General features: G+C 38.0%; 2 protein-coding genes across 2 annotated transcripts; both read right to left on the bottom strand.

Annotated features, from left to right (window-relative positions):
- Nucleotides 1-263: 263 nt before the first annotated feature.
- LOC145891114 (transmembrane protease serine 9-like) lies at nucleotides 264-15460 on the bottom strand. The gene is made up of 41 exons (XM_082981910.1): nucleotides 15451-15460; nucleotides 15057-15178; nucleotides 14449-14541; nucleotides 13921-14056; nucleotides 13551-13661; nucleotides 13411-13472; nucleotides 13132-13289; nucleotides 12899-12994; nucleotides 12325-12479; nucleotides 12067-12224; nucleotides 11388-11565; nucleotides 10686-10706; nucleotides 10400-10533; nucleotides 10199-10291; nucleotides 10009-10141; nucleotides 9362-9382; nucleotides 9065-9207; nucleotides 8862-8954; nucleotides 8672-8804; nucleotides 8420-8434; nucleotides 8195-8337; nucleotides 7793-7903; nucleotides 7288-7423; nucleotides 7043-7153; nucleotides 6903-6964; nucleotides 6615-6772; nucleotides 6382-6477; nucleotides 5808-5962; nucleotides 5550-5707; nucleotides 4899-5043; nucleotides 3214-3228; nucleotides 2990-3132; nucleotides 2725-2817; nucleotides 2535-2667; nucleotides 2051-2161; nucleotides 1927-1988; nucleotides 1527-1777; nucleotides 1287-1456; nucleotides 1004-1146; nucleotides 569-716; nucleotides 264-472 (listed from the first exon to the last, which is right to left on the bottom strand). The coding sequence occupies exons 1-41, from the start codon at nucleotides 15458-15460 to the stop codon at nucleotides 264-266; spliced, it is 4818 nt and encodes a 1605-aa protein (XP_082838036.1).
- Nucleotides 15461-20767: 5307 nt separating this feature from the next.
- On the bottom strand, nucleotides 20768-23094 carry LOC145890955 (uncharacterized). Its single transcript, XM_082981900.1, has 6 exons — nucleotides 23025-23094; nucleotides 22292-22593; nucleotides 22098-22227; nucleotides 21552-21859; nucleotides 21087-21233; nucleotides 20768-20865 (listed from the first exon to the last, which is right to left on the bottom strand). Exons 1-5 carry the CDS (start codon nucleotides 23092-23094, stop codon nucleotides 21105-21107), a joined length of 939 nt encoding a protein of 312 aa, XP_082838026.1. The 3' UTR covers nucleotides 20768-20865; nucleotides 21087-21104.
- Nucleotides 23095-24876: the final 1782 nt, after the last annotated feature.

The raw sequence follows: 24876 nt of genomic DNA, 5'->3' as shown, positions 1-24876 counted from the left end.
TGATGAGATAAAGTATGTAATTATATTTCACTGTAAACATAGGATATGGTTCACTTGTGGTGGCGTGGCCTAACATTTTATGTTGGTTGTTCGACCAAGCGAATACAAATTGTATCAACACACAGATCAATTCAAATATGATAAAACTATTTTCCAGAAAAACGTGCTGTTAACAAAGAAAAATCAAATTTCAATCAATTTTTCCCAATTAGTTTAATTTTACATTTGTAAAAAAGGGAACTGCTATTACACCACAATCATCTCTAACCAACAATCCATCCAACGAACTTCATGAAACATGCACTTAAAACAAAAATAGGAGCTTTCATTGATGTTGGTACTTTGGCGCTTGATGTTGTTGCTACTGGTGTAGTTGTAGTGGGATTTGATGTGGTTGTTGTAGTTGTTGTTGTTGTTGTTGTAGATGTTTGCTTCAACTCTGTGTACGGAGGAGGCAGATCATCCGCTACGTCTAAAAAGAATTAGTAAATTTAATTTTGGTTGCTTAGTCAAGATCTTACGCCGGACTGCGCGGTAAAAGATGTAAAGTAAGTAGAAACACTCTTACTGTCAATTATCCATTGATAGAATGATGAGACCCTTGTATAAACTCCAGGGTATTCTGGTTGTCCACAACCGTATCCGAACGAAGTGATTCCAATCTGGTACCAGGATGTTTCTCCGATCAAGCAGCTCAGTGGACCACCGGAGTCGCCCTGGATGCCATTATTTTGCAAGAGTGACATTACAAAATCGGGTTGGGGTAATTAGTGACAAATAGATATGTTTTGTTGGCACTTATTCTGAAGTTACGAGCAAAGTTTCTGTCTCTGCTGGTTATATCGGATGACCGTCACATCACAGTAGAATGCAACGTAACCAAAATTTGGTGAGGTTAGGAATTGATAAAGATAAAGAATTGATAAAATTAAAGAAAATAGAATAAATTAAAAAAGGAAAGAATAGAAGAAAAACTATTACTAACAAACATAGGGAATCTCACCTGACAAGTATCCGCGCCTCCTCTTATGTAGTTGCCTGCGCATATTTGTGAGTCATGTAGTAGTCCAATGTAACTTCCATTGCACTTTTCCTGGCTTACTATCGGTAGACGAACTTGAAACAACTCCCCAGGAAGCTGGAATCCTTGAAACATATTTATTTATTTATATGTTTAGAGATTTGAATTGTGGCAACTGTCGAGGTCGTATTAAGAAAAAAACTAACAGGATTTTTTCAAAAAAAACAAACACAATTCTTATTTGCAACAGAAACGGAAAAGTTACCGTAATCGGGCGGTGCGACTGATCCCCAACCGGTTGCTATGCAACGGGTTTTATCCGGGATCTCGAATCTTCCTTGTGATGATGGAGGGATGCAGATAGGTTTTACTATGCTTGTGTACGTGATAGTTCCGTTAAGCTTCAGAAGGGCGATGTCACTTCCATTAACAGTACTAAAATGAAAAATAGGTGGGCTCTCAAAAACTACTAATTAAAGGCGATACTTTGTGTGAGAAGTTACACCTTCCGTAATCTTCATGCATTGTTACTCTTGCAACTTGAAACCTTTGTCCACTGTCACTTTCTTTGTGTATTCCGACATGAACAGCAAAACTGGTGAATGGCAGGTTATGAACGCAGTGAGCCGCCGTGAGAATCACGTTGTCTGTGATGATCGTTCCACCGCAGAAAAAGTTGTCGTCGTCGTCTGTGAGCATTGCCATCCAAGGATAAGAACCGGGATTAGCTGCACTTCCACCCACGATGCGCGGATCCTGTATTTGTATTGTTTAAAATTACATGTAGATTTAATGATATATTTTTAATACCAAATCTTGTAAATATATGTTTATTTTTGTACCAAATATGTTGGTACAGATTACCGGTTGCATGCATACACGATTTATTCCACTTAAAACTTTACCCAGGTAAATTTTGGTGGTACATCAACAATTCCGCAATGATCAGTGTCTCCAACACCTTGCACTGAAATACATTAGTTGTTGGAAACCAGTGTAGCTGTGTCATACAAATGCTTGCCGACTTACCGCATTCTATTTCATCATCTCCTTGCGGGCAGTCGCTTACACCATCACACTGCTTCAATCCGGAAATGCATGTGCCGTCCCAGCAAGTATACTGGTCATTTTGGCAACGGGCTTAAAAGAAACAAATATTAGTATGGCGTTTGCAAATCAAACTATTTGCGTTTTGCAATACCTACTAAATGGATTAATAAGAAATACAATTGCGGCATTACTGCGATTAAACTACAAAAGTTTATCGAATAGGGCTACCATTTTACTAAATTCACAACTAAAAACGCGTGTGTATAGATATATGGTTCAGAATTCCCTGATTTAACCGACGTTTGCATAGTATTTCTCAGCCACCCAATACAAATTGTTGTTCCAACAGAAATACCACACAAAGCTCCTAGAAGAAGCCACTAAAACGAATGCGGATTTTAGAATTTGTTTTTTAGTGTGGTAAACGCTAAGCAATCAGGAAAACAAACAATTGCCTTCATACCGATTGTGGTGTAGACGATCTGGAAACCAGTATGTGTGACGGAACTGTCCGTGCCAAAAACGATCCTTACTGTGTTGGAAAAGGCCGAGAAATTTCCTGGACGTTGCAAACCGCAAAACCTTTTGCCTGTATACTAAACCAAACAAGCATAGTTGAGATTAATGCTACTTTATTATTCTTTTGAGCTTACCAGTTCGCTTCCGTCGTAAACTTCAACGTAATCGTATGGACAGCGTGAACCTCCAAACTCAACATCAAAGTGAGTAAAGCGTATTTCAATCGCCTTTATGAAACGGAAAATTATGATGGAACGTTTTTATAGAGAAAACTAAATTGAAGAGGCAAGATATCCATAAATAGACTGTTCTTACGTTAAATAGAAGACTACATAAATAAAAAACCTAATTCTCATTACAGTGTCTATATTACAGAGAAATTTTTATAAACATATTTACCATATCGGCTGGACTAGTGATGATGTATTCGCAATTGAGATTGTCGTCGTAATCGTTGGGATATCCCGGTGACGTAATTACACCAGAGGGCGCTGTGTAATTTGTCATTCCGCACTCGTTTCCAGGTGGGGGAAGAGTTGGAACTGTTTGGCGGAAGTAATAATACCAATAAGAAAATTTAATTATAAAATTATAACTTCTTCGCAACAAGCAATGTCACTCACCAGTGCCATTGAAATCTGAAATAAATAGAAAATTAATCAGATGCCAAAATACATTACTCATTTACATACTGCCTATGTAGCATGGTTATCATGATATGTATTCTTTTGTTTAGAAACAAAACAATGTTCTTTTCTAATTTGCGTTTTATAACTGATAACACAAGGTTGGCAATGAATTGTGTTAAGTTTGCAGCAAGCTACTTAAATGGGCGCAAATGTGCAGTTTCTTTAATTATTTTTTGTTTAAAAAATAGAAATTATGACATTTTCAAACGCACCAAAAGTATTTCTCTGAGCATTGCAACAAGTGCACACATTATATATTGCATCTGGTTATTGTGTGCGTTGTGTAGAGGAATTAAGCATACTGACCAACTAATGTGATTAGTAAATCAAATCTGGATCAAAAAAACCAAAGGCCCCTGGCAGGCTGTCGATCGCACACCGTATCAATAATAATGTATTAAAATCCAAACACAGCGATCTTCAGACAGCTCAGATCGATTTATTTAGAGAAAAATATATTTCGCCTAAAAACGGCATCATCAGTTTCTCCATTTACCAAAACTGCCAAAAAGGAAAAACAGAAAGGAAAAAGTCAAGAATCTAACGCAAAAAGGTTACGCAAGCTAAAAATAAATAAAAATTAATGAAAACTATAAAAATATTCAGGTTTCAAGCATTAACTAAAAAATAATAAAAGTATGAATTAACTGCATGTGGTCAGACCTGTCTGTACTACTTTGCTTTCAAAAATCACTGGCGCTGACACCGAGTGAGCACACAAACATACAGAAGCAACTGAATGTAAAAACAGAACAAAAGTGGAAGGGGAATGGACGTCACGAACTGCGGACAGGTAGGCCTGTGGGCGAACAGGTGTGACCGATAAGACTCGGTGACTGATAAGACGATAAAACAGGTTAACAACACAGGAAAAGTCATCAACCCGTTACAGCGAAAACAAGCCCTTCCACTTTTGTTCTGTTTTTACATTCAGTTGCTTCTGTATGTTTGTGTGCTCACTCGGTGTCAGCGCCAGTGGTTTTTTGAAAGCAAAGTAGTACAGACAGGTCTGACCACATGCAGTTAATTCATACTTTTATTATTTTTTAGTTAATGCTTGAAACCTGAATATTTTTATAGTTTTCATTAATTTTTATTTATTTTTAGCTTGCGTAACCTTTTTGCGTTAGATTCTTGACTTTTTCCTTTCTGTTTTTCCTTTTTGGCAGTTTTGGTAAATGGAGAAACTGATGATGCCGTTTTTAGGCGAAATATATTTTTCTCTAAATAAATCGATCTGAGCTGTCTGAAGATCGCTGTGTTTGGATTTTAATACATTATTACTGACCAACTAATGTAGCAAATTTGGACGAATGCAAATATTTCATACATCATGCGTTACAATGTCATTAATTTTCGGAAGAAAGTATCCCACTGCAATAAACTTACGTGCACCTAAATCATTTACCCCGTTTAAACCGATATATAGAATTTGGGCGTCACGGCGAAGCATGAGAATCACCCAATATTCAGATTTAAATATAAAACATTAGCTCTCATACCGGTTGTGTCATAGACGATTACAAAACCGCTACGGTTGATCATATTGCCAGTATGAAACACAATCATGACTGTGTTCGGTAAAATGAATAAGTCTGATTGGATTTGTACAAGCTTACTCTGTTCGATCCATTCCTGGAACCAGGAAACTCTGGTGTAGACTCCAGGGAATCCAGGTGCAGCACATGCCACCCCGTAGGAAGTGACACCAACCACGTACCACGTGTCACCTATGAAGCACTGTAACGGGCCACCGGAATCACCCTGAATTACAAAATAATGTAAAGAGTGAGATGCAGTCACAGAAAATACGAATTATTGATATAGGATTGCAAAGTGCTTGTTGCTAATATTCGAAATGCAAGTCCTTGCAAATATTTACGTTGACCATGTCTCTCGACTTATAACATTAAACATTTCTAAGAAACAAGGTGACAAAAATTATATTTCGGGGGATATAATCAACAAATTTTCGGTTTGTTTTTCGACTGAAGGCAACCATTCTCCAGCTGAACAGGGTGCACTTATTTTATTGCTGGACATGATTGGGTGAAATCGGTAAAATTTGCCCTGCCGACGAGAGAAAAAAAGGAATTTTGAAACGTCACGAGGGTCACTCAAAAGTTCTTGACTGGCCAAAAGTTGGATACACCGGGATTACGTGTTTTACTACATGTAAACAGAAATATGTCAATAGCAACATTAAAATTGTTGTTTCTGCTCATGCTAGCACAAGATAATAAGTTACACGATAGACGACAATAAAACACCTGACAAGTGCTAATCCCGCCTTTTTCTATATCTCCTGCACAAATGTTACTGGGATAAAGTTCCACACTGATGTTGGAATAACTTTCCTGGCACCTCTCCGTGCTTACAATCGGTAAGCGAACTTGATACAAACTGGGAGGACTTTCACCGTAGTAATCTGGAAAGAAAATTAAGAAATGCATTGAAGTCAATTCCAACCACAGGCAAGGAATTACTTCTCTACAGGTTGTACAACAGAGACAATATTTAGCTGTTACCTAAATCACCGAACCCGGTTGCAATGCAAATCGTTCCATCCTTGATGTCGAACTCGGATGTGTTCGATGGAAGGCAAACTGGCCGGATGGTGTCGCTAAAGATTAACGAACGACTAAGTCGGAGTAGCGCAATGTCAAAACCGTCGTCGAAATATCTGAACAAAGAACCAATGGAATGTATTTACATTAGGCATAGGAGACAGACTATCGAAATAGGCTAAAGCCGGGAACTGGTCAACATGATACCTTCTTAATATCTAAAGATTTTTATGATTAACTTTTGGATGATATCCATTTTGTGGCCACATTTTCATTTTCTGCCTCGTGATACAATTTCAAATTTTTGGCTCAGTAACATTATGAGGTTGCTACGCAACTGCTGCTGGGGTTTGTAATGAGTCACATTTTCATTTTCTGCCTCGTGATACAATTTCAGATTTTTGGCTCAGTAACATTTTGAGGTTGCTACGCAACTGCTGCTGTGGTTTGTAATGTTTGTATAATATTTTAGTGCACCCAAGAAAAGTCTTACATGCAACAAGGCTAATTACGCTAAGAAACACTCAATAAAAACCTGTATTCGGGGTGCATAATGACCACATCAGCTTGTATTGAAACTTCTCCAGGATTTCCTGTTCTGTTATGACGACCAGCAACCACGTGATATTCTCTTCAAACAAATATCATCATTTTTAGAAATATTTATATTTCACTTTAAGTTCAATAATGATGAAAGTTTATTTTGCTAAAGTTATTTGGACACTTAAATATTTAAGAAGAAAAGATGTGAATATCATTGAATGAGACCTTGCTATGCCGTCAACACAGTGGGCCGCGGTTAAAATCCACCGTTCGTTGATAATTGAACCTCCGCAAAAGGAAATCCAAAACGGACTTGAGGTAAGTGCAATCTGCCACGGCCAGCTGCCTGGAACTGCTTCGTTGCCACCAACTATCCTCTGGTCCTAATTAGATAAGATTTTTTAATGGCCCTGTGTTAAAATGCACAAAATGGAGTTTTTGTCAGGAACTGATCAGGATGATAGTATTTAGCATACATAACATATTCCTTCCAATACACATATTACTGCTTACCCAAGTAAACTGCGGGGCAACAGCAGGTTTTCCACATTGAGAAGAATTGAATGCGTTCAGTGCTGAAAATAATTTTAAAAGACAGTGTGTTCGAAGCAGAGGAATACAGGAAACCAAAGTTTTTCACAACAGTGACTTACCGCATTCAATTTCGTCGCTGTTGTCCTGACAATCGTTATTTTGATCACAATATTTGGAGCCAGGAATGCAACTCCCGTTCCAACATGTGTATTCGTTGGCGTTGCATCGATCTGTATAATGTTTAAACATTTTAAATAGTTTTGTGATATTTTTTGATTCGTTTACAAATTCCTCGGCCCAAATCAATCACAGAGACTTTGATAGTAAATGATCTCAAAAGAAAAACTGATTTTACTTTTGTTACCTGTACTGTGCCAGCTGATGTTGAAACCTCTGGTGTTTGAGGTGTAATAACTTGACACAAATCTCACAGTGACGACGCCGGTGTAAGCGGCAAAATCATGGGGTTTCAAGTTTCCACAAATTTTCCTTCCAGCGTACTGCAAATATTACTGGACTTTCAAGCGTCGTAACAATAAAAAAAACTATACCCTCACACTTCTAGGGTTAACAAAACTTGTTGTTTTAAAGGGCCATGTTTCAGGTGAAGTCGCACGTGGACAAACGTTTTTCGTTTAAACTATATAATAAATACCCACGTTTAGTCTAGATGTACTATTGTGCTTATCACTGGGGATTTCGTATTACGTTTGTAGCACGTAATGTTTCTTGTCGGTAAGTAAAGTTTTACGAATAGCTTTGTGTAAAGAAGCAAGACGCTTATGCCTGAAAGCGTAATCCAAATAGACGATTTGAATCTATAAACGCGGGCAACATGAAATGAATTACTTTGGACATCTCTGTCTTACGGGTAATCGTTCACTCACCAACTCCTCGCCATCCCATACTTGCAGGTAGTCGTCGTAACAGACGCCAGAATTATATCCAATGTCGATATCGTTGAATGTTACAACCAAAACCTGAATTATAAATAAACACTTGTACAGTGAGTATTAATATGGTAAAAAAGTAGTTGAGTAGTTGCTAGTTAAATGCATCAGCAGGTAAAGGGTGAAGTGTTATAGTAAACAAATAAATTAAATGCTATTAATACCGGTGTTATATAAGGTAGGGCCATAACTGCATAAGCAAAATAAAAAATGTCTAATCGACCCAAACACAGCAGTGGTTCAAGAAGAAAACTAATTTTACTATTTTGTTAGGAGGGGAATATAAAGAGCGCGTCCTAGTAAAAGCATGAACATATCTACCATATCGCCTGGACTAGTGATGATATATTCGCAATTGAGATTGTTGTAGTAATGGTTGGGATATCTCGGTGAGGTAATTACACCAGAGGGCGCTGTGTGATTTGTCAATCCGCACTCGTACCCAGGTGGGGGAAGAGTTGGAACTGTTTGGCGGAAGTAATAATACCAATAAGAAAATTTAATGATAAAAATTATAACTTCTTCGCAACAAGCAATGTTACTTACCAGTGCCATTGAAATCTGAAATAAATAGAAAACTAATCAGATGCCAAAAAATACATTACTTATTTACATACTGCCTATAGCATGGTTATTATCATATGCATTCTTTTGTTTAGAAACAAATCAATGTTCTTTTCTAATTTGCGTTTATTTTGATTAACCACGCTAGAACTGATGTCTAGAATTTGGACATCACGGCGAAATAGGAGAATCACCCAATGTTCAGATTTAAATATAAAACATTAGCTCGCATACCGCTTGTGTTATAGACGATCACAAAACCGCTGTATGTGATGATATGGTCAGTGTGAAACACAATCCTGACTGTGTTCGGGAAAGCTGGGAAATTTCCGGGATTTTGCGAACCGCAAAACTTTCCCCATGCATTCTAAACAAAACAAACTGAGTTAAGAATATTGTTACATCGTGTAACATTCGAGTTTACCTGTTCGTGTCCGTAGTAAACTTCAACGTAATCGTATGTACAATCTAAACCTCCAGACTCAACATCAAAGTGAGTAAAGTGTATTTCAATTGCCTGTCAAAAATTGACAAATCATGTTTAACTGAAAATAAGCTAAAAGTATCCTCGAATGGAATATCGCATTGTCATCATAAACTATGTAATATTTGGATGAACATATCTACCATGTCGGCTGGACTAGTGATGATATATTCGCAATGAAGATTGTCGTCGTAATCGTTGGGATATCCCGGTGATGTAATTACGCCAGAGGGCGCTGTGTAATTTGTCATTCCGCACTCGTTTCCAGGTGGTGGAACAGTTGCAACTGTTTGGCGGAAGCAATAATACCAATAAGAAAATTTAATGATAAATTCAGTGAAATCAGTAATAAATTGCATGGACGCTGAGGGTTAAATCAGATCGATTAGTTTTGCTTTAAAAAAGAGTGTAACGTCTTCGGAACAATCAATGTTACTTACCAGTGTAATTTCCATTGAAATCTGAAGTAAATAGAAAATTATTCAGATACAAAAAATACATTTCTCATTTACATACTGTCAATAGCATGGCTTTCATCACATGCATTCTTATGTTTAGATACTAAACAATGTTCTTTTATGATTTGCGTTTTTACCTCATGATACAAGATTGGCAGTAAATTGTGTTGAGTTTGCAACACGCTATTTGAGTGGGCGCTAAAGTGCATTTTCCTTACTTTTTTGAGCAAAGATAAATTAGGAATTTTTCAATCGCACCAAAAGTATTTGCGCACGCCATCCACGAACATTGGAAAATATCCACCATTGCAACAATATGCATGAAGAAAGTACTTATATTAGATTGCATCTGGTTATTGTGTGCATTGTGTAGAGGACATAAGCAGTTTTCAAAAAACAATAGTGACAAACTAATAAAGCAAATTACGACAAATGCTTTCATATTTTTTGCAAAAATTTGTTACATCATATACTTGAATATTTCATTGGTTCTGGGGAAAATTGTTTTCCTGTAATTGACCTTCGTGCGCCATAATAACCTATTCGGATAATACGAATAGAAAATTTGCGCATTGTGGCGAATTAGTTGGTTCAACCAATATTCAGATTTAAAACATTAGCCCTCATACCGGTTGTGTTATAGACGATCACAAAACCGCTCTGTGTGACAGAATCATCAGTGTGAAACACAATCCTGACTGTGTTCGAAAAAGCAGGGAAAATTCCGGGATTTTGCGAACCGCAAAACTTTCCCCACGCATTCTAAACCAAACAAGCTAAGTTGGGATTATTACTACTTCGTGTAACATTCGAGTTTACCTGTTCGTGTCCGTAGTAAACTTCAACGTAATCGAATGCACAATCTGAACCCCCAGACTCAACATCAAAGTGAGTAAAGCGTATTTCAATTACCTGTCAAAAATCGACAAATCGTGTTTAACCAAATTTAAGCTAAAAGTATCCTCAAATGGAAAACCGCATCCTCATCATAAACTATGCAAAATTGAATTAAACATATACCATGCCGACTGGACTAGTGATGATATATTCGCAATGAAGATTGTCGTCGTAATCGTTGGGATATCCCGGTGACGTAATTACACCAGAGGGCGCTGAGTAATTTGTCATTCCGCACTCGTTTCCAGGTGGTGGAACTGTTTGGTGAAAGTAAACCAATAGGAGAAGTCAGTGACCAAATTCAGTAAATTCAGTAATCAATTGCTTGGACGTTGAGGGTTAAATCAATTTCATTATAGTATCTCTTTTTTCATCGGTCTAACTCTTTGGAAAAACCATTGTTACTCACCTGTGTGATTTCCATTTAAATCTGAAAATATACAAAATTAATCAGATGCATTACCTATTTGCATACTGCCTATAGCATGCTTATCTTCATATGCATTCTTTTGTTTGGAAACAAAACAATGTTCTTTTTCGATTTTCGTTTTTAACCCCATAACGCAAGATTGGCAATAAATTATGTTGAGTGGTTGTTTGTTCCCTTATTTAGGTGAAGAGAAACTAAATTGTTTATAGTGGCACCGAAAAATATTTGCGCATCCCGTCCTCTAACCTAGGCCAGTACCGATAATTCCTGCACGTTGCTTATGAATGTCGTAATTTCGTTCTGCATCCAACTTACTAAATGTGAGTGGGGTGTGAAAAAAGTGTATAGTTCAGAAAATTTAACCGTCGAAGTTTAATAAAATTTAACATAATAAAGCAAATTTGAATAATCGCTTGAACATAGTTTGGCAAAAACTTATTACAGTATGTATTTTGATATGTAATTAATCTTTTGGAGGAAATATATATATTATTCCCACATAATATATATGCTTTTGTGCACATAGTTAGTCGCTTGAACGGACGTATAACGTGGGGGTCACGGCGAAGTAGGTAATCACCCAATGTTAAGATTTGCATACCGCTTGTGTTATTGACGATCACAAAACCGCTGTGTGTGACGGAACCATCAGTACGAAACACAATCTTGTGTGATTGAAACTGACTAAGTGTGGTTGAATTTGTACAAGCTTACTCTGTTCGATCCATTCCTGAAACCAGGAGACTCTGGTGTAGACTCCAGGGAATCCAGGTGCAGCACATGCCACCCCGTAGGAAGTGACACCAACTACGTACCACGTGTCACCTATGAAGCATTGTAACGGGCCACCGGAATCACCCTGAATTACAAAATAATGTAAAGAGTGAGATGCAGTCTCAGAAAATACAAATTATTGATATACGATTGCAAAGTGCTTGTTGCTAATATTCGAAATGCAAGTCCTTGCAAATATTTACGTCGCCCATGTCTCTCGACTTATAACATTAAACATTTCTAAGAAACAAGGTGACAAAAATTATATTTCGGGGGATATAATCAACAAATTTTCGGTTTGTTTTTCGACTGAAGGCAACCATTCTCCAACAGGGTGCACTTATTTTATTGCTGGACATGATTGGGTGAAATCGGTAAAATTTGCCCTGCCGACGAGAGAAAAAAAGGAATTTTGAAACGTCACGAGGGTCACTCAAAAGTTCTTGGCTGGCCAAAAGTTGGATACACCGGGATTACGTGTTTTACTACATGTAAACAGAAATATGTCAATAGCAACATTAAAGTTGTTGTTTCTGCTCATGCTAGCACAAGATAATAAGTTACACGATAGACGACAATAAAACACCTGACAAGTGCTAATCCCGCCTTTTTCTAAATCTCCTGCACAGATGTTGCTGGGATAAAGTTCCACACTGATGTTGGAATAACTTTCCTGGCACCTCTCCGTGCTTACAATCGGTAAGCGAACTTGATACAAACTGGGAGGACTTTCACCGTAGTAATCTGGAAAGAAAATTAAGAAATGCATTGAAGTCAATTCCAACCACAGGCAAGGAATTACTTCTCTACAGGTTGTACAACAGAGACAATATTTAGCTGTTACCTAAATCACCGAACCCGGTTGCAATGCAGGTCGTTCCATCCTTGATGTCGAACTCGGATGTGTTCGATGGAAGGCAAACTGGCCGGATGGTGTCGCTAAAGATTAACGAACGACTGAGTCGGAGCAACGCAATGTCAAAACCGTCGTCAAAATATCTGAACAAAGAACCAATGGAATGTATTTACATTAGGCATAGGAGACAGACTATCGAAATAGGCTAAAGCCGGGAACTGGTCAACATGATACCTTCTTAATATCTAAAGATTTTTGTGATTAACTTTTGGATGATTTCCATTTTGTGGCCACATTTTCATTTTCTGCCTCGTGATACAATTTCAAATTTTTGGCTCAGTAACATTATGAGGTTGCTACGCAACTGCTGCTGGGGTTTGTAATGAGTCACATTTTCATTTTCTGCCTCGTGATACAATTTCAGATTTTTGGCTCAGTAACATTTTGAGGTTGCTACGCAACTGCTGCTGTGGTTTGTAATGTTTGTATAATATTTTAGTGCACCCAAGAAAAGTCTTACATGCAACAAGGCTAATTACGCTAAGAAACACTCAATAAAAACCTGTATTCGGGGTGCATAATGACCACATCAGCTTGTATTGAAACTTCTCCAGGATTTCCTGTTCTGTTATGACGACCAGCAACCACGTGATATTCGCTTCAAACAAATATCATAATTTTTAGAAATATTTACATTCCAATTTAAGTTTAATAATGATGAAAGTTTATTTTGCTAAAGTTATTTGGACACCTAAATATTTAAGAAGAAAAGATGTGAATATCATTGAATGAAACCTTGCTATGCCGTCAACACAGTGGGCCGCGGTTAAAATCCACCGTTCGTCGATAATTGAACCTCCGCAAAAGGAAATCCAAAACGGACTTGAGGTAAGTGCAATCTGCCACGGCCAGCTGCCTGGAACTGCTTCGTTGCCACCAACTATCCTCTGGTCCTAATTAGATAAGATTTTTTAATGGCCGCGTGTTAAAATGCACAAAATGGAGTTTTTGTGAGGATTTGTGTGAATATAAACTGATCAGGATATTCCTTCCAATGTACATATTACTGCTTACCCAAGTAAACTGCGGGGCAACAGCAGGTTTTCCACATTGGGAAGAATTGAATGCGTTCAGTGCTGAAAATAATTTCAAACAATGATGTGTTGGAAGCAGAGGAATACAGGAAACCTAAAGTTTTTACAACGGTGACTTACCGCATTCAATTTCGTCGCTGTTGTCCTGACAATCGTTATTTTGATCACAATATTTGGAGCCAGGAATGCAACTTCCGTTCCAACATGTGTATTCGTTGGCGTTGCATCGATCTGTACAATGTTTGAGGCATTTAAAATAGTTTTGTGATTTTTAAATTAGTTTAGAAATTCTGTGGCCCACATCAATCAACAAATCACAGGGTAGTTCACTTGATCACTGTCTATAACAATGTGTAGTTCGATTGGGCCTGCACATTATTTCTTAATCTGATGTGGAATCGTATTACAGGGCAATGTTCTAAAGTAGTTTACTTAAATAAATAACTTTGTGTAGTTGTATGTATACAATTATGCAGGAACTTTTAGTTACCTGTACTCTGCCAGCTGATATTGAACCCTCTGGTGTTTGAGGTGAAAAAACTTGACACAAATCTCACAGTGACGACGCCGGTGAAAGCGGCAAAATCATGGGGTTTGATGTTTCCACAAATTTTCCTCCCAGCGTACTGCAAATATTACTGGACTTTCAAGCATCTTAATCTCTCTCAGAACAATTGTAAACCTTTTTACCCTCACACTGTTTAGGGGTAGCAAAACTTGCTTTTTTAAAGGTCCACAATCAGATGAACAAACGTTTTTCGTTTTAACTAAAAAGTTACTACCTACGTTTAGGCTAAATGTACTATTGTGCTTATCATTGGGGGATTTCGTATTGCGTTTGCAGCACGTACTGTTTCTTCTTGTCGGTAAGTAAAGTTTTACGAATAGCTTTGTGTAAAGAAGCAAGACGCTTATGCCTGAAAGCGTAATCCAAATAGACGATTTGAATCTATAAACGCGTGCAACATGAGATGAATTACTTTGGGCATCTCTGTCTTACGGGTAATCGTTCACTCACCAACTCCTCGCCATCCCATACTTGCAGGTAGTCGTTATAACAGACGCCAGAATTATATCCAATGTCGATGTCGTTGAACGTCACAACCAGAACCTGAATTATAAATAAACACTTGCACAGTGCAGTAATATTTAATGCAATGGCATTATTTGCAGGATCGCCCTTTTATCTATTTGTTTGGTAATGTAAGCAGTCTCACTAACATTCGGGCCTTATTACATGTTTAAGACCTTTCAAACAGGTTCAGTTGTTCAAGGAAAACATTGCATGGTTAAAACAATTGAAAATTATTTGACGACGAGTATATTTTTGGTCGGCAAAAGGATATTTGTACCAATTTATTTTTATGAGCGCCCGTTTTGATGCATGTTGGTGTTTTAATTAGTGCCAATGACATTTCCTGCATACGTTCTGTTCATTTACGCAGTAACAATAATCTATTGGGTATGTGAAACCATTTGATCAAAGTCAGTTTACGTCACACGACAAATACGGTTTTAGGGGGAAAATACTTAAACCTTCGTTCTGGTTTCAAACTACTTTGACGAGGTCGTATCGATGTTAGATTGTTTGCATTAGGTACCGCAAGTCGTAACTGTTGATCTAACCTTATTTGCTGGGGCGTAAATCTTCCACATACAATCCAGTTCTGTTGGATAGCTTGAAGGATACAAAGGGGAGGTGATAATGCCTTCGGATGAGTTAAAGAGCGATGGCTGACACAGGGAATCTGAAACAAGATTTATTGAGATCACAAGTCATTTCATTATATATACCTATCCATGTAAAATTCAAGTGATGCCTGTGTTGTTTGTGATTACTGTTGATATTTTGTTTAAATCCGGTTTTGAAAAGGCGCTTTGTATTATTTCACATTTGCACAGTTTCGTATGGCCGCAGTCATTCGGAAAAAAATGCTGCAACACGATGCTATGTCATGTAAAAAGATATAAAAATTATTCTAAATATAAAATAAACAAACCAAGGTCTCTGGTCTCATACTTAGACCCATAGTATCAATCACTCAGACTTGTGGCAGTTTGGACAAAGTATGGTCTAACAACAGATCATAGGACAACAGATCTGTTGACTGAGGCCTTCTTACCCTGTGGGATATCCACTTCGATTGTTTCTTAATCTTAAGTTCTCCCAATAACGGCTAACCCTATAGTGTTCCGCAAAAAACATAACCGCCATTATTTAAAACTTCCTACTCTGGTTTTCAAAACGTGGATTAGCTGAAAGTAAAGTTCAATTATTCTCTGCAACATTCATCGTTTGTTAGCTGCAAACAGTAGCGCACACTGTCTCGATCAACAGGGTCTTATCAGTGCAGCTGGTGATTGTGGCACTGGACTAGCTTTCTTACAGACACAGATTTCCACTTTAGTGGTACACTGCTGCCTGTAGCTCCCAAACATAACAATGGATCTTTTGTACATACATATTTTCTCATTTCGTTATGTTCGATACGAAATATTTTACTGAAAAAATGAATTAAATAATTTTTAAGTTATTTTTTTTCTTACCGTTGTGGACATTAGCGGTCGCTGTGTTATAAACAGGAAGGAAAGGAGCAGACCAAGCATTCACTCCACACACCACTGAACAGATCAGTGTAAATATGTAGCGAAGCATCTTCGACGAACTCTATCAAATACAGTATAGGTGCAAAGACACAAAGTAGTTGAACCTTCACGAATGGCCAATAGTAGATTCTATGGTCAAACACCGGTCCTACGACCATTTAATAGGTTTCCAAAGCAAACAAAAGCGCCAAAGAAAGTGGTGCAACGACCGAGAACAAAGGCATGATATTCAAAGACGACTGGAAAAATGTACGGGGTTTTCCATTACGGAAAGATTTTTTTTTCCAAAACGGAAAGATTGGTGTAGGGTTACGTGCATGGGGAGAGCGGATGGTTTCTATTTAATCTGAAAGTTTGACGAATTGATTTCTGGTTTAAAAATTGTCACAAACGTTCCGAATTGGGGCAGCTTCAGCATGACCTTTAAAACGATTATGAAACAATTTTCTGATACACGTTTTTTGCATGTGAGAATCAAATTCCTTAAATAATTTCTTAGTCACAACTTCAAGGCACATCCGAGCTTAACTTTAACCTTTCTTGTATGTGAATGAAATCACAGTTTCGCATAGCCGAACTTAATCGGAAAAACTGCTGCAACACGATGCTATATCATGCTTAAAGATATAAAAACCATTCTAAATAAAAAAAATATATTAGATTACATTTCATGTCTGTAACCTTCCTCAATTTTTTCTAAAGCGAAAACAACGCGTCCTCGTAAAATAGGAATGGAAAGGACCGCGCGACGTAAATATTTGAACAATCGTTTTAGAACTGATCGGTCATTGTCATGGGCATCCGCAGAGAGGGGCCCTTCCCTGGAAAACAGAAAAAAAAATACTTCCCCACACACTTCATTGATGGTTAATATTGTTTTTGTTGTGTTATTTTGCCATATCGGGATTGGCAAGAATGAGTAGCATTGTCAGATGATTTTTCTTCTGAAATACCGTTTCTGAAACGGCGATGTGACGATAATATTGCCCCCCCCCCCCCTGCTTGGTCATTGTTCATTGCTTAGTTACACAGCCTGCTTTCAAACAATTCAACGAAATGTCAATTTAGGTCGTTTATGAGGTTTTTGTCCAAACATGTGCAAAGTCGAGTTTTTGTGATAGACCTAAATCAACACAGGTAGAGCTAGGTATGTGTTGGGGTCCATGATAATATTCTCCCAACAGAAAAAAGTCATCAAACGTATTGCCCAGCACAAATAGAACTCTTAAAACGTGTATACGAATCTCCGCACAGTCTTATGGGCGACAAAGACTGGGTATTTTATATTTTAAAAAGTTGTATTAGCGAAACCTAAGTCAGTATCACTTATTCAATTATAATCAAATGCGGATTTTATTCGAATAAGCGACAATGACGATGCCGAATTGTAGGCGAAACGTATATATCAGAAAAACTTAAGTACAAATGACAAATAATCTCATATAATATTGGTAATATTTGCAGACGGTTAACGAGTGTCCCAGGGAGCAAGAATTGCTTAAAACTCCCATTATAAAATCTCAACGCAGGTTCAGACGAGATCGGTCGCATTGTTCTGTCCACGCGGTTCATTTACACAGTGTCTGCCATTAACTTTTAACGAGAATCAACTATAACAAGTCCGAAATGTGGCCGCCGTTTTTGTGCTAGCAATGAAGCAACAAAGCAGTGTGAATATTTACACAATTTTAGTCAAATTATTCAGACAATTTAAAGATTTGTCCTAGGGCTGTATGCCATATGTTCACAATGACTGAACACACATTTAGTGACAAATCAAACCTGTTACATGCGGGTTTAGCGACTGGTAATATTCTAAGTAGCACCTGTATGGCTCTTCAAAGAAAATGACTGCGAACGCTTTGCACATCAGAAAGGTCATCATGAGCATATCTTTACTTATGCTTTTATTGCTATCGTACGTGACAAACATGGCGTTGGATATATGAAAATACAAAAAAGATACGATGCAAGTTGTTCAATTGGTCCGACTGCCTGCAAAATAGAATTAATTGTTTTGATAAATTTTCGGTAAGCCTGACAAGTTGTGCGCTTGCGCACCAGTGTACCTTAGCCACAATATACCCCGTGAAGCCACTGAATAGCTCAGTTGGTAGAGCGTTGGGCCTGGTTAGCCCAGGGTCGTGAGTTCAAACCTCACCGGGAGCTTGATTTTTCAGATCTCGCTCTGACTTGTCGGGTAAAGTGGCTGATCCAGCTTGGCTGCGAAGCCTGTGAACCTTGTTTCGATAACATTGAAATAAAAAACAAACAAAACGCTTGAGACATATCGCAAACACGCCGCTTAGTGTAACATATGTAGGCCTATCACTTATATTACTCTTTTCGAAAGGTGAAAGGTAACACGCTCTTCTTCCGTATGTTGAAACCTTATCTGTGCGGAAAACCTGGCACCGTATCCTTTTAATCTTAGGGGCACCAAAAGCTGTTTTTTTAAGGTCACCAAAATCTTCCAGTCGTTCCTTCTACACTACATACGTCATCAAGGCTACAGAATAAAGTTGCACGTTTCAAACAACAGTAACTTTTTCAAGCAGGATGCCGGTTTCTCTTCCTATTGAGCAGACCTTTTGAGATGGTTTGTTCTTGTTTAGGATTCAATACATGACTTGCTTTACATTGTGATGATTAAAAATCTGTTTTCATAGATTCGACATCATTTAATCTTTTACTTTTCGAAAAAAGGAATGCAAATAAAAATAATAATACATTATTGAGGCTCGTGCGTTTCGGTTATTTTTCATTTTCATGTTGGCAAAACGATTAATCTTATATTCTTTCAGGATGGCTGATCAACTGCTGGACAACTTGCGTTGTATGTTTTGTACATAGTCTCATATCCAACCAATAAAAGCAAATGTAAAGATATTCTCATGATGAACTTATAAAGTACAGAGTTTTAGCTATTTCAGTCGTTTTGTTTGAGGGGAAGTTTACAGCAAGTGGAATTAGAAAGTGGAATTTGATGGCACGCAATTGCCTGAACAATTGTTAACTTTTGAACTAAAATCGTAAAATATTTACAGTGCTTTGTTGTTTTGTATCTTTCACAAAAAAGCGAGTATTTTTTTAGCGTGTCAACAGTTCGGGCTTGTTGTAATTGATTCTCGTTAACAGGTAATGGCAGACACTGTGTAAACGAACCGCGAGGAGCAAAACAATGCGACCGATCCCGTCTGAACCTGTGTTAAAAATTTTATAACCGGGGTTAAAAGCTATTCCTCTTGCCTGAAAACACTCGTTAATCGCTTTGCAAATATTACCTGCGTTACCAAGTTGAATGCAATGTGTTCGATGACAAATATGCGTCCTCTTTAATAATAGAAAACGCATTCGTTAAGAATGACACATGCTTTTTTGCCTTTTTTTTGTAAGTGATATTGGGCCTTGGGCTTTTCATTTTACGACAAACTGTTCAATGAATGTATTTTCAACAAAACTTTCCCGCTACTTCAGTTTAATGAGGCAAGAAAAATGTTAAAAATGTTGCATTAAATTTATCACAGAACCTTTGATCCAACAAATTCCCCAACGCCATACCTTTGTTGATTTATGTCGGGCACAAAAACTCTCTTTTTTCCCTTGTTTGGACAAAAACATTGTAAAAGACATTCTGAATATATATTATTTTGTTGAATTGTTTGGAAGCAGGTTGTGTAAGCAAAGAACAATGACCAAAAACGGTTCTTCAAATATTCACAATGTCGCGCGGTCCTTTCCATTCGTATTTTACGAGGACGCGTGGTTTTCAGTTTAAAAACTGAGGAAGGTTACAACCATAAATTCTTCTGTGCATAAAATGGTATTTTTATAATTAGAGTAGTTTTTATGTCTTTGACTTTCTGACCTATCATCGTGTCGAAACATGTTTCGAGAATCATGTGATCACGCGTATCTGTGATTTCACTCCCATATACAAGTATACTTAGAGTTAAGCTCGAAAGTTCCTTGACGCTGTGAACCCTGTTTCTTGCCACTAAACATTAACCCGCATAATCTGGCTTTAACTACAATACTGTTATATGATCGGAACCTGGTTGCACGCTATCCAGTTGCTAATGAAAAGATCAATTTTTGTTAAATCTTGCCCATAGTCGATTATATCGTGCAACACCGCTCCACGACCTTTGAACATGTTTCCAAAACAAACAATGTAACTGCAAAAATGGTGAAACATGGGTGAAAAAAACGGATAGCGTGCAACCATGTGCGTAGAAATATCAGATTTTTGACTACACAACATGCTTTATAGAGCAAATGATAATCAAGAATGGTATGGAGTTAGATAAATATAACATAGTCTGGCAATAACCCGTTAATGGGAAAAATGTTTGGAATCTCGAATTATTGTCATGCTATAAAAGTGGTCGTCCTTTTTATGAAAGAAATAAAACAACAAAGCAATGTAAATACTTTTACGATTCAAACAGTTATCAATTGTCCGAATAATATAATTCCCGACGGGCGTGCCGTCACTTTGTCGCTTTAATGCATTTCTTTACTTCATTGTCGGTGTATGGATTTAACCTCTGTATCTCATATGAAAACAAGGACCGAACACACGTTAAGCGCTTTGTGGCGATCAAGGCATGGTTTTTACATGTTTGGCGACTTAAAATGTTTCTAATTCCACTTGCTGTAAACTTCCCCTCAAACAAAACGACTGAAATAGCTAAAACTCTGTACATCGTAGAGTCATCATGGGGACATCATTGCTTTTGCTTTTATTGGTATATGGTAATGACGTTGGATATAAGACTATGTACAAAAATACAACGCAAGTTGTCCAGCAGTTTGATCAGCCTTCCTGAAAAGAACAAGATTAATCGTTTTGCCAACATTAAAACGAAAAATAACCGAAACGCACGAGCCTTAATAACGCGTACGTCACTGCAGGGTATTATCTGTATTATTTACATTACTTTTTTAAAAAGGTGAAAAACCAAATGGTGTCGAATCTATGAAAACAGATTTTTAACCAACAGGAATTAAAGTAAGACACATATTGGGTCCAAAAGAAGAACAAACCGTCTTCAAAGGGTCTCTTTAGTGGGGAGAGAAACTGGCGTCCCTCCTAAACAAGTTACTGTTGTCTGAAACGTGCAACTTTATTCTAGAGTTTTGATGACGTATGTAATGAAGAGGGAACAGCACGGACTCGAACACGAAATATCCCTGCACAAAAATATAAGTTCGATCTAACCGGTGGTTTATCAAGCCCAGGATTTTAGTGAGAGTTTGCCAAATAGAACATGGGTTTAGATAAAAAAGCTGCTTTAAAAATATCGCCTAGCAGAGCCGACGCAGGCGGGGAGTGTTTAACGGCAAATTAAACTAGCCAATATGTGACAAAGGTTATGCTGTGCGTAATCTTTCGTCCTCCGTGCCAATAAACACACAGGCAACAGTTTAATGAATGCGTCCTAGATCATAAGCCACTTTAGCATCTGCTAAGCAGTTTTAATTATTACTCTTATTACTTTTATTACTTACATCGAAGTAAAGATCAGGATGCAGAAAAAAACAAGCCCCCAACTTAAAAACTTCCGTATTCTGGTATTCGTCAAGGTTGAGTAGGTACCCGGTTGGCAAAAGGAACTTGTTTGGTGACGCCGAAGATTGGAAGGAGACGGTGCCAGCTTTTCCGCACAGACCAGGTTTCAACATCCGGAAGGAGAGCGTGTTACCATTCACGATATAAGCCTGGTTGCCGTTCTGGATGCCGATGGAATAAGCTGGGAAGTTCTGAGACTTAAGGAGAAAAGGTCCGTAGTCGAACTGAACGGGCTCGACGGGGAAACCTTTGTGGAAAAATAAATGCTAGTATTGAGTGTTTAAAATTGAGACGGCAACGAAGGATAAATGGATAATTTATACCTGGAACACCTTTACGACTTTTAGCAAGGAAATTGACGAATAATAAGACTTTACATACAAATAAACGGTTTATGCCGAAAAATTTTTAATAAAATATTTTGTGCTTGATTGAACCGCATTATTTCATCCTATATTTAGATCCATGCCCCACTCTGAACTTACATTGTCGCAACATAAAGCTCGCATCTTTGTGCATCAACTCAGTGTTGTCCTCCTGGGATATCTTTAACCTGTAGCCCTGATGCCTCATGAAGTGATTGGCAAAGTTGACCGACTCGAATGCTGCATATCTCTGCAGTGCAAAGAAATAGTTGGATACACATTTCATCACCAATTCCCTTTCTCAATAATACAACCGTGAAATATTTGTTGTTTCGTGGGTAGAATGTGGCGTCGTTCTTGTACAAGCTTTGCTCCAAGAACACATCCAGGTAGATTAAAAAGCCGCGATGTCTCAAGTAATAGCCTGGTTTATCGGCTGCCTCAAATGACACGGAACCGGCCACACCAGTCAAACCAGGTGTTATGAGGTTGAACTTGCAGTTTTCTTCAGCAACGATGTAACCTTGGTTGACGTTTTTCAACGCAATAGTATAAGCTGGAAAGTTATTGGAGGGAAATTCGAAGGGCCCGAACTTGCGTCTGAAGGTCTGTGGAACTGGACAAAAAAAATATATTATTTAAGGTAAAAATCGGATTTTTAACGGAGAACTTTGTGGTGTGGTACTTACAAAGAGGCGAGGTATGATTGGATAAACCGAATGGATACAGACCCGCCAATTAAATAAAAAACACAAAAAAACTGAAACAAAAAATGAAAACATCAATGTTCTGGAATTAAGTTTAACACGCTGCGGAAAAGTTAGTGCTACTGTATTCTGAAATAGCTGATCATGCCTCAATATCCGTATATTATTTATATGGGCGAGGAAGTCTCCTTTGCATGTATCAAATAGACCTAACTAGTACGGACTGCTTTGTTTCGTCACAGAGTGTAGGTTTAAAGCGGTATCGCGATCAACCAAGCCGATATGGGAGAACTTAAGATTAAGAAACGGTCGCAGTGGACATCCCAGAGGGTAAGGAGACCTCGGTCAACAGATCTGTTGTTAGACCACACTTTGTCCAAACTGCCAAACGTCTGAGTCTTTGATACCATTGGTCTGAGTATGAGACCAGAGACATTGGTTTGTTTGCCAGGCCTTAGTTTGTTTATTTTGAAAGGACGTAGGATCAGGTTACGACGATAGAACCTGCTTTAGGCCATTCGTGAAGGTTCAACTACATTGTGTCTTTGCAAACGAACATATACTGATTTTGTGAGAAATCATCGAAGATGCTTCGCTATATATTTACACTGGTTTGTTCAGTGGTGTGTGGTGTAAATCCTTGGTCTGCTCCTTTCCAACCTGTTTATACCACAGCGACCGTTAATGTCCACAACGGAGAGAGAAAAAATCCTTGAAATATTTTGTATCGAACATAATGAAAAAGTAAAGGACAAAAAAAGAGAAAATGTGTATGTATAAAAACGATCCATAATTATCGTTGGGAGCTGCAGACAGCTGTGTGCACCGAGAACTACCACTAAAATGGAAATATCTGTGCCGGAAGTTAAAAAGCTAGTACAGTGCCACAATCATCAGCTGCACTGATAACCCCTGTTGTCGAAACAGTGTGCACTACTGTTTGCAGCTCTCAAACGATGAATGTTGCAGAAAATAATTTTACTTTCAGCTAATCCACGTTTTGAAAACAAGATGAGGAAGCTTTGAATAATGGGGGTTATATTTTTTGCGGAACACTGTAGGGTTAGCCGTTAATGGGAGAACTTAAGATTAAGAAACGGTCGCAGTGGACATCCCACAGGGGGACCTCGGTCAACAGATCTGTTGTCCTAAGATGTTAGACCACACTTTGTCCAAACTGCCACACGTCTGAGTCTTTGATACTATGGGTCTGAGTATGAGACCAGAGACCTTGGTTTGTTTGCCAGGCCTTAGTTTGTTTATTTTATATTTAGAATAGTTTTTATATCGTTTTACATGACACAGCATCGTGTTGCAGCATTTAGTTTCGAAAAAGTGCGGCCACACGAAACTGTAATTCATTCCCATGAAAGAAAGGGTGGTTAATGCTTAGCTCGGTTGTGCCTGATGCTATGAATAAAAAAATGTTTGATTTCATTCATTGCACAGAAACAACAGTGCGTCGACGAAAAGACTTTCTAGGGATGAGTTTTACCAGCTATGGGCCGTTGGACATAGGGCTTTGAATCCGAAAACAAATGCACTAGGAATTGCTCCGTGCTAATTTCATAATACATGCACGTGAGAACGTTTTTCAACATTTTGAAACCGGAAATCGATTTGTTAAACTTTCAGATTAATGAGAAACCACCCGCTCTCCCAGTGTATGTAAGCCTACACAAATCTTTCCGTCTTGGAAAAGCCCCCGTACGTTTGTCTAGTCGTGTTTGATTGCTCCATACCTTTAGTCCTCCGTCGTTGCGCAACTCTCATTAGTACATGTGTTCGTTTTGGAAACCAATTAAAAGGACGTAGGATAAGGTAACGACGATAGAATCTACTTTAGGCCATTCGTGAAGGTTCAACTACATTGTGTCTTTGCAAACGAACATATACTGGTTTTGTTAGAGATCATCGAAGATGCTTCGCTATATATTTACACTGATCTGTTCAGTGGTGTGTGGAGTGAATGCTTGGTCTGCTCCTTTCCAAACTGTTTATACTATAGCGACCGTTAATGTCCGCAACGGTAAGAAAAAATTGACTTAAAAATGATTTAACTAATTTTGTCAGGGAAATATTTTGTATCGAACATAATGAAAAAGTAAAGGACAGAAAAAGAGAAAATATGTATATGTTCCAAAGTTCCATAACTATCTTTGGGAGCTACAGACAGCTGTGCGCACCGAGAT

This window comes from Ascidia mentula, chromosome 1, assembly GCF_947561715.1.
Source record: "Ascidia mentula chromosome 1, kaAscMent1.1, whole genome shotgun sequence".
NCBI lineage: Eukaryota > Metazoa > Chordata > Ascidiacea > Phlebobranchia > Ascidiidae > Ascidia > Ascidia mentula.
Note: the sequence above shows the minus strand (reverse complement) of the source record. Positions and strands in the feature narration are given on the sequence as shown.